We start from the raw sequence: 10,347 nt of genomic DNA, 5'->3' as shown, positions 1-10,347 counted from the left end.
GCGCCGTGAATGCATCGTGAGATGGTGTGGTCGAGGCTCACATTGTGAAATGCCCTTCTGTCATTAGGAGATATGGACAAACCAGCCAAGTAGCCTTCAACGGACTTATATCACCCGACGCTTTACTAAAGTGAGTTCGGTACATTTGGGCCAGTCTATGCGACTGTGCGAACAAGTTTCTTTTTACGAGTCAGGCCTGCCGACATATTCGTTTCAATGTCCGATATGCAAACGATGTACTCCGTTGTGCCAAATCAACAATATTCACCCTGTTGATTTCACAACCGTGTTACGAACTTTTCATTGTTTTCACTATTGTGAGTGCAGCACACGCGGACGACCAAAACTTACGCCATGTTAAAATCGTGACCAAGAGTGAGTGTCCGAAAACCGCGCCGAATGACACTTATTCGTAAACGCTGACTCCCCGTTCGAATAATCGACGATAGATGGCTTCTTTCGTTGTTTTTATGTGAGTCGAGTTAGGAACTTCAAGCCGGAAGATGTGTTGCAGTTGACGTCACCCTAACGTTTTTCTAATCTTTCTTTGCACGCGCGCAACATTTTTCCACGTTCTAATGATTAAAACGGGGGGTTCAAAGGGAAATACATGGCTAGTTTTAAAAACATCTAATATTCAAGTTTTGAAGTTCTGTTTTTGCACGTGACTAAACTGACCAATGCTGCGTTCTTGTTCTATTGTAAATCAGAGAGTTCACTGAGCTTTTTAATAATGCGATGTTCGTTTTCGAAACATTTCATGCCCAGATGTAATACACAACATACACAAGATTAATAGGATAGGAGGTGTCAACATAAAGGTTTTAATTTGTTGAAATAAAGTAGAGCGTAATCGTTACAGTAGTATTTCGCGCGTGTCGCTGTCTTGATACCGAGTTAAAAATACATGTACATATTTTCCCCCCTTAATTGCACAGTGTTAGCGTTGTTTGCTCGAGATATTCTTGCATTCTTAGAAATGACACGCTTTCTATTCTTAATCAGCTACGTCAAGTCGGGGCGTAGGCATCCCTCATTTTACATGTGGAAAGTGGAAATTTTCTGATTTCGGTAGTTCCCTCGTAACCGCAGTCTAAAGTTCGTTTTTTAAAAGCAATCAAATCAATATATTGAAACGTCTGTCTTGCACTTCATGTTTCTTAAAGGGACGGTGTGTATTCTTATGCGCCTCCTAGTGGTAAAACAAACGTTGTTCATTAATTTATTCGTTGATTTGAATCAGGGATGTCAAACATAGTTTGTCCCTGGGGCCGGATATAGACTTTCTGTTTTGAGGCTGGACAAGTAAAATAATTCCAATTCTTAGCTTTGTTTTTCAGTATTATGTTGTCATCCAGCCTACAATAGTAATCTACCCTACATATTATAATCAAGATTTTTTGTAAGCATAACATATTTATTCACAACGATTAGGGGGGAGAAAATTCTTGTTTGGCATTGAATGCGTGAACTAGTTTATTTTTACAGCTGAGTGAATGCAATTTTTACGCCTGAACCAACTCGCGTCTCTATACAAACTCAACACTGTCCTCTAGTGGCAGGAGAGTGCATTTGGATTGCACGCATTTACAAAAAAAATCATAATTTTTGATAGAAAAACCTAGTGATTCTTCTTTTTTTTGACATACTCAGAAATGTATGGCCAAATCTAGCCCATACCTGGTTTAATAATAAGCAATAATCAATAATCAAATATACATAAACTATCATATAAACATGCATTCAAATACCCATTGGTCGAGAATTTAGCTTTTTTTTTTTTTCATAACCTGACCCTCACCTAAAAGGATCTGACATAATTGTCCACCATTTTGTGACTACGGGTACCCCAAAACCTCAAGAGTGGGCAAAAAAAATTGGATAAATTATTTGCTTCTGTCACTTTGAGTCTCCGTAGTTTGTATTTTTCCTTGTGCTTATTAGCACTCGTTTTTGGTCGCACGTTTACAATACAGCAGTGCTTGTCAAATATTTTCTGATGCCCCCGTGGCATACGCAACTCGCGCAAACGTTACTAAAATGAGTTTGTATCTAATTTTGGGGGGAATGTAATAGAACAGAATAACACAGTGAATTTGCACCTTGTATAGAAAAAAACCTTTTGAGGAAGTCGAATATATTAACTATGATCTCAGGAGTTTTTAAGCCGCCCCACTATTTGAGAACACTGCCACAGGTCAAATAACAAACACTGTGCATTAGATGGTTTTACATCTATCTACAAAAATAAATGAAGCGTTTAATTTTCCAGACTACGGGCTCTACATCTATGTTAAGTTCATGAACGTATTGGTGGATATCAAAGTGTAAAGCCGAATTGCAGAATGGTGAAAAATAATTGTGTGTATGTGAAATTCCCATTACTGTTAGAAACACCTAAAAACACCTTAACTTGTTTGTTTTTGTAAATGGAACACATCACTTGGGTCAACCGCTGTTGATTAGCTCTGGATTGGGTTTAAATGTGGAAAGTGAACAAGTTACTTCATCGCGCGCCGCTACCTTGGCGTTCCTGCCCTTTTGCGTGATTTATCGAGTTATTGAGTTGAACACGGATACTCGCAAACTTCTAAACAATTTCTCATTGGTTGTCATTATCTCGTTCTAATGAAAAATCTTATCTGTTTTTGTGTTTCGTTAAAAGCAGGCAATTTTTCAACTCAACTCCAGATAGTGTTGTTGCTTCAGTGATGGAACCTTTGCGCTGCAGCAACTTCTTGTAGCAATCCCTTCGCAGTTTTGTACACTGTTTCTATGCTTTTTTTGGTCTTCAGCAGCTGCAAAGTGCAGACTGGCAAAGAAACTGAAAGCTGGCGTGATGCCTGACACGGTAAGTCAATGAAGTGCATGTTTCCTGAACACGGAACCGCTTTAAACAAATCGAATCGCATTTATTGCAAAGCACTTTTCAGGCAGTAAATTACCGCTCACGCAGGGAAGGCTCACAGGGGTTTTCGCAGTTGGGTATTATGCTTGTAACAGAATCACTTGTCTTTGAGTCTTTTTAAGGTGGGGTTAAAAACATTTGCTTTTGGACAACAACAAAACAAACTCTTGTTTATTTTCTAAAATCGACCGAATCGTAGAGGATTCATACAAATGGAAATCGACCAAACAGTAAATTTTAGAGTGTGTGTGTTTAGTTTCCCCTTTGGTCCTCCATAGCCACAGTCTTGCAAGTTTTTGTTGTTTCTTTGCAATTTTTGGTCCTGGTCATTGAATTTCAAACAAAATCATGTAGGACTGTGGGCCCTTGAGGATCAAGGAGGCCTGCTGCTGTATTGAGTATGCACATGAAATTAATACACACTTTTTAAATTGGATTTATGATTGACAACATAATGGACAAATTGATTATCAGATTAATTAGCGGGAATGCTCTTCTAAAACACTCATTCGGAACAAAACTAGTCGGTGTAATCACCATTATTCAGTAACAATTCCACTGGTAATCTTGACACATCAAATGAAGGATTTGGTTCCTGATTCTTCAATGTTCAGTACAAGACACATGCTGATATTTTGACCATCCCTAAACGTTATTCTGTTTTTGAGTCAACCCTTGCAACTCTATTAGCCACTTGGTTGTTTTCTTTGCTGCCAACGATTTAGTAAACTTCCAGGTTTATATTGTTGTCATCTTTACCTTATATTGAAAAAAACGATCTGCTTTTGTTGCTAAGGAGGAAGTGCTCAACTATCAGTGGTGATCTTTAGCATAAGTGTGGCTGGTGAGGTCGCCTCCGAAGTCTTGACAGTGAATGTTGGAGAATGGCCGGGAAAGACTACAATCACCTCTTTAAGCTACTCATCATCGGCGATTCCAGTGCGTCTCATCTCTTTTTGTCATTGTTCAAAATTCTGTCACTTAACATTCCTTGCCGTTATTTTTTTCTTACAGATGTTGGTAAAAGCAGTCTGCTTCTCCGCTTTGCTGACAATTCCTTCTCTGGTCAGTGTGAAGTACTCGTACTTGCGTTGCATGATGATTGCCCTAAGTTTTTTTTTTCTATCTTTTGGAATATGTGTTTTTGTCACTGCATCATCAGTGATCAGGGCTGCCACTTAAGCAGAACACTATCCACTAGGTGTGTTTTTAGTGCTTTTTAGCATTATTTTATCAGTTTGTATATTGTGTACCTATTCAATAGCAATTTGGGTATTACACAACGCAATACATTCGAAAAATCTTTTTTTTTTTTTTTTTGAGCGACAAGTATAATTTTCAGTATATGCTGTGGGCCACTAACAAATGGTGAGCGAGCTTTAAATGACCCCTGGGCTGTGGTTTGGAAACGGCCAGACTCTGCCTTAATATATTATTGAAATAAATGGTGTCCACCACAGGAAGTTATATCACCACCATCGGCGTGGACTTCAAGATTAGGACAGTGGACGTGGACGGGGAGCGTGTCAAGCTGCAAATTTGGGACACGGCTGGACAGGAGAGATTTAGGACCATCACCTCAACGTAAGAGCAACAATCAACACTTGTGCACATAATGGCAAGATCAGATGTCTGTGTGTGAATATATACATATATGTGTGTGTGCAAACAGATACTACCGAAACACGCATGGCGTTATCATTGTGTACGACGTGACCAATCCCGAATCATTTGTCAACGTCAAGCGCTGGCTCAATGAAATCTCCCAGAACTGCGACAGCGTCTGCAAGATTCTCGGTCAGTCTGATCCCTTGAAAGCTGGACAGCATTGGTGCCCGACCACAGGTCTACGGACTGGGCCGTGGGTCATATGGTACCTTGCAGCACAGAAAGCAAGGTTCCTACGGTGCTTAAAATCCTTGAAAATGCTTGAATTTTAATATTGTGTTTTCAAGGATTGAAAAGTGCTCAAATTTTGGGTAAAGTTCTTGTAAATGCTTAACATTGTTGCCATGTCTCACAACAAGTCTGCTAAAAATGACATTAACACTGCTTTCTGGTTGCTTCGCTTTGCAACTAGATTTGTTCCCCTGTGATAAGAAGCAGCTGGCATTAGTTTGTATGTCATAGTTCCCTTCGGGTCTTGCTCAAGAGGACAGGTGCATGCTACACAAAAACAGAGCATTATTAAATGTGTGTTATTGTAAGGATTTTGTATTTATTTTGGACATTTATTATGGGTCATGCAAAAAATGAAGGTAGCGTTTCCCTGTGGTAAATTGTAATGGGAAGAGCTTCCTGCAACTGAAAATGTAAGCTACATATTATTGTTACTTTACCGAACACCTATATGGGAAGAGATTGGTCAAAAATATTTACACACGTATTAATCATATCTGATATATTCACTATTTACTCAAGATCTAAACATCATATATCTTGATGAATGCACACGCAAGATGAAAAATGATTTAGGTAAATGGTAAATATATTTGTGGATACATAATTCACATCGGATTACTTTTAATGTTAAAGTTAATAGAAATGGCTCTGAAATTCTTTAAAAAGTGATTGGATTTGGCCATGTAAAAAGCGTATGAACCCTGTGAGAGAAAAATAAGTTAGGTTATTCTTCGGTTCTCATTGTTTCATTGACACTGCTGGGGGTCACACTGAACGTGGAGCGTTAGCATTTAAGTCAGTGCTGTTCGGTCGGACTGGTTGCAGTTGTTTGTTCAGCGGTGCAACTGTCACGTTGATAGCGAGGAACTCCGCCGGCAGGAGATCCCGTAAGTGATAAATCAAACCAACTTTCTGCTCATACGGACAATCTGTGTGGAGAACGATTCCATGCACCCCACTATGGCACCGTACAAAGATAGTAAACTTACAGCCATGGAAAAACCTTTTTCAATGGGGTAAAAAGTGACTATTGCAGTTTGAGGATCTATGGAACACAAAAAAAAACCTTGCACGGAGACCACCCACCAATAGACTTTTTGCAAATGAGTTGCCTCATTGATGACCTGGCTTATGGCCCGACATAACATTTTGCGTTAAACGTTACGATAGCGACCAGAGCGTGTTGCAATGAGTTGGCACACCAAGGCCCATGTGATGTGGGTGCGAACTTATGACAACATGATTACACAGATGTTTTACGCTTGTTATTTTTCCTGGTTGTGTTATTAATATCGGTATTTGTAATAATGGTATCATTGTTGTTTGATTCTAATATTTGTATTTTATAGAAACTACAAACATGTTTAATGCCAACATTCATCCATTATCTGCACCGCTTATCCTCAGTAGGGTCGCAGGGGGGCTGGAGCCCATCCAAGCTTTCTTTGGGCAGGGGACACCCTGAACCGGTTGTCAGTCAGTTGCAGGGCACACAGGGACAGCCAAGTCACTCGCTCATTCAAAAATAGGGACAATTTGAACTGGCCAATTTACCTGAAAGGCATGTTTTTGGAACCTGGGAGGAAACCGGAGTGCCCGGAGGAAACCCACGCAAGCACGGGGAGAACATCCAAACTCCACACAGGAGGTTCGATCTCATGACCTCGGAACTGTGCCGCACATGCGCTAACCTCTGTGCCGCCGTGCTGCCCGCTAGGCCGACATATTGGCTGTAAAAATATTGTCTTACTCAAGCTGGTCTGTGGTTTCAGAAAAAGGTTGTGGACTACTTCTTTACAGTAGAGGGCAGCAGTCACCAACGTTTTTGAAGCTGATAGCTACTTTTTGTCACTAATTGGTGTGAAGGGCTACCATTTTAATATACATTTCTAAAATAATAACAATTTTTATTAATATGTTATTACCAGGCTGTAGTCCTTAGTAGTCGAATCAACCACCAAAACATGTCAGATATAAATCAAATTTAATAGATAATCCTGACAGCCCATCACTGGTTAGCTAGTTTCATAACCTGTCCACGGGCTACTTAGCGGGCTACCTGGTGCTCGCGGGCACCACGCTGGAGACTCCTGAAAGAGAGGTTGTTGCATAAAGAGCAACGTGGTTGACCAAATATTTATTTTCTCACTTTAGTGGGGAACAAGAACGACGACCCTTCAAGGAAGCGGGTGGAATCGCAGGACGCGATGCGCTTCGGAGAGTCGATGGGGGTGCGTGTGTTCGAGACCAGCGCCAAAGAGAATATTAACGTCGAAGAGGTCTGGTGCTACTTCCGATGTAACAAAACATGTTCGTGATGAGTTTGTCTTCCGGATTCAGCAAAGTGAGGACATTCCACAACAATTATAGTTTCCATTTTTAGCTACCTTATGTAATGCAAAGTCAAATTTTAAGGTGCAGTGTGTCGTATTTAGTGCCATCAAGTGGGGAAGTAATTGAAAGCTACACATTTTATATATGTGAGTACAATGAGTAAAACAGACCACACTTTGCAAGCCATCAAGGACTACCAGTACGGTGATCCTTCCTTTATTGCAAGGGTTATGTTCCTAAAATAACCGTGATAGGCAAAATCTATTCAGTAGGAACCTTTTTTTATTTTTTACAACGATTGTACAAATAAATACTCCATTATACACTGAAACCAAAGGACAAACTCTTTCAAAGGCTTAAGCATAAAATTACTTTACAAATGTTTTTCTACTCATTTATTTTACAGAAAACCACTACACCGTCAAAAAATAAATGTAATTACTTTTTGACGCGGGCAATGCATTTTTGTGTCTGTGTTGGAATCAACAGTGTTAGCTTAGGTCACGGTTCTCCAAAGTTTTGAAGTCGCAGGCCGCTCTGATTTGAATTACTTAAATTTAAACGGGCTGGAACAGTGGGGAAAAAATAGCTGATTGACGTATTTTATTTTTTTGAATATTTACATAGAGTCTTAAATGTGATACCTCAGTAAAAAAGATCATATTTTGCATTTACCTGCACAAGTTGTTTGTTTATAAAGGGATCATTTCTCCCAATTGGATTTGAAACACAATATTTTCGTTAACAAATCAAAACTTGAATTTAGAGTATGGTAATAGGAACATAATACCCTCTTTTTAAGCACTAAATGTGATAATTTTGCATTGAACAACTTAATGCAATAGGGCTACTTTATAGTATTTATTGCATGCTTTAGTGACATCCAGTGGGCATATTAAAAACTGCAGGTCATTGAGTAGAAGTGGCTGATTTTTTTCCCTCATGCATCATCTCGGGGCTGGATTAAATATCTTGGCGGGCCAGATACGGCCCGTGGGCCATAGTTTTGAGACCCACTAGTGAAGATGATTTCTTAAATTTGGGAGGTGATGTTTGCTGCAACACGATGAAAAAAATACTTTTGCCAGGCACTGTATAATTACTGTACACTATGTGGAACTAGTCACAATGCAACGTATTCCTGAAGTTTAAACATCTTTTGTTGCCGTGTGGCCGCAAAGTGCATCCATTAACATGTTGTTGCCGTTCTCCTGACCTGTAGATGTTCATGGCTTTTACTCACATGGTCCTCTGGGCCAAAAAGCAAAGTCAGAGTCGTGCTGAGCAGGAACGTGAACGCGAGAGGGACACGGTCAACATCAACTCGCATCGAGAGCGGGACCGTCGGAAGCGAGCCAAGAAATGCTGCTGAGATGGAAACTTTGTTTTGGGGGTTTGTTGTTGCTCATCTACCCTCAGCACTGACAACTTTGACTACTGTACTAGCGTGCTAATATAAATGAGTACTGGACTAAGAATAAACGGTGCTGGGGCCACACTCACAAAATATTCAACCATTACATTTTCAACGTTAGATTGGTGGGGATTTAAAAACAAGGCAATTTTAAGATTTTTGAGGGGCTGTGAGGTCTCTACCAGTAAGCCTGCATTGAAGTGTTTTGATTTTGCACATGTAACAGTACAAAATGTGTAATGTTCAACTCTTTCAACTGCAAAATGTCCTCCAAAATGCAGCATTTAAAAAAACAATACTGAAATAATGAATAAATGAAGGATTAAAAATATTGTAATTGGAGTGGAATTGGTTGGCTAAAAAGTACATGCAACTATCCAATTGCAATATCAAATTAAGTTGAATTCTTTTTTTTTAATCTGGATATTTCATTTTTCTCAAGTGTCTGGTAGAGTGCATTGTTTAGTATGGCCCTCGTACTTTTTTCTTTAACTTGAACCAAAGTGTTTGTCTTTCGAATTGCATTTATATCCAAATTCTGTGAAGTATCAAATTAACCTGAAGATGAAGCCAACATGTCTGAATCAGAAAACGAAAAATTACTGGAACACAGATGCATTTTATCTGGACTTACCGCGTGCCAGAATCTAACTGGAAACACGAAAATGTGTGCCATTTTTTTAATGTTCATTCCTTTGTCTAGCATGTTACTGTATGAATGATTCAATGATTTTTTGCAGACTTAGCATATTGACAAATGTGAATAAACTAAGGAAACATTTCTTACTGGATTTCTTTTTAAAGCAATACAAATGATTGTTTTGTCAATTTTGGGAGATTATTTTTACCTACTGAATCATTTTAGTATTGTCAAAATCGGAATGTATTTCTACCACACTGAGTGTTAATATTGTCTCAAGATGATGACAAAGACCTACACTGAACTCTTCACTCCCAAAGGTTAATTTGCACCAAACTTGCGATGTTATTTTGAATTAAAACCTGAAAAATATATTTACAGAAAACAAACTTGTACTAACTAGGTACCCAATTTTAAATGTCTTTATGGTATCAGAAGTCCCTAGCTGGCAACTTGTTTTTACACGCCACAGGGGTACACACATCCTCTCACATTTAGTGACCCTATAGGGTTTGCGAGACCTTTCGGTCTCCCGCCCCCCCTTTCTTTGCCTTGCTGTCTCTTAGGGAGTAGAGATGGAGAGGAGAGGATCCCCAGTCCCCTCGCTTCCTCCACTTTACAGCGGACCACGGTGGGAGAATTCTCACACCTCCCAGGGAGAGAGGGCCCCTAACTGGAGTAGTAGTGGAACTGAGCACGCGTGTGGATAAGAGTACTCTGTTGGTTTGGACACATGGAGAGGATCTACAAAGCATAAGTAAAAGGAAGGAGACCAAGAGGAAGGCCGCGAGTGACGTGGATGGACGGTGTTAAGAGTGCACTGCAGGAAAGAGGTCTAAATGTGGTGGAAGCTAGACTTCTTGTTGGTGATAGGAATGAGTAGAGAGGAGTTGTGAAAGGGTAGTGGGATGTTTGGGCCTGTTCTAAGGGATGGGCAGGGCACCTGTATGATGCGGCGGGGGTAAACCAGTGAAAGCTGTCGGGCCCTGCAGAAGAGTGTGTTGGGTCACCCTGACCCAAGTGACATGGGCCGCTTTCTCGTGTCCCGTTTCACCTTGAGGGACGAAAGCATGACCGACTTGGGTGCCGGGGTACCTAACTTGTTTGGATGTTTGGGCATTTGCGTTGGCCATGGTCCAAAAATGTTTG

General features: G+C 40.1%; 1 protein-coding gene across 2 annotated transcripts; it reads left to right on the top strand.

The window, feature by feature from the left end:
- The first annotated feature begins 13 nt into the window (after window positions 1-13).
- On the top strand, window positions 14-9,340 carry LOC148374798 (ras-related protein Rab-35). 2 transcript variants are annotated; one of them, XM_088341092.1, is made up of 8 exons: window positions 14-130; window positions 2,666-2,851; window positions 3,705-3,847; window positions 3,923-3,973; window positions 4,369-4,492; window positions 4,581-4,705; window positions 6,965-7,089; window positions 8,367-9,340. In XM_088341092.1, exons 3-8 carry the CDS (start codon window positions 3,793-3,795, stop codon window positions 8,514-8,516), a joined length of 630 nt encoding a protein of 209 aa, XP_088197218.1. In that variant the 5' UTR covers window positions 14-130; window positions 2,666-2,851; window positions 3,705-3,792; the 3' UTR covers window positions 8,517-9,340. The 2 variants fall into 2 exon arrangements, with proteins under 2 accessions (XP_088197218.1, XP_088197227.1); XM_088341101.1 differs by having other exon boundaries at window positions 6,965-7,154; window positions 8,367-8,511.
- The last annotated feature ends 1,007 nt before the right edge of the window (window positions 9,341-10,347 follow it).

Source organism: Urocampus carinirostris, chromosome 1 (genome assembly GCF_059441175.1).
Source record: "Urocampus carinirostris isolate Australia breed hairy pipefish chromosome 1, RoL_Ucar_1.0, whole genome shotgun sequence".
NCBI lineage: Eukaryota > Metazoa > Chordata > Actinopteri > Syngnathiformes > Syngnathidae > Urocampus > Urocampus carinirostris.
The sequence above is the reverse complement of the archived record's forward strand: the minus strand, read 5'-3'. Positions and strand labels throughout refer to the sequence as shown.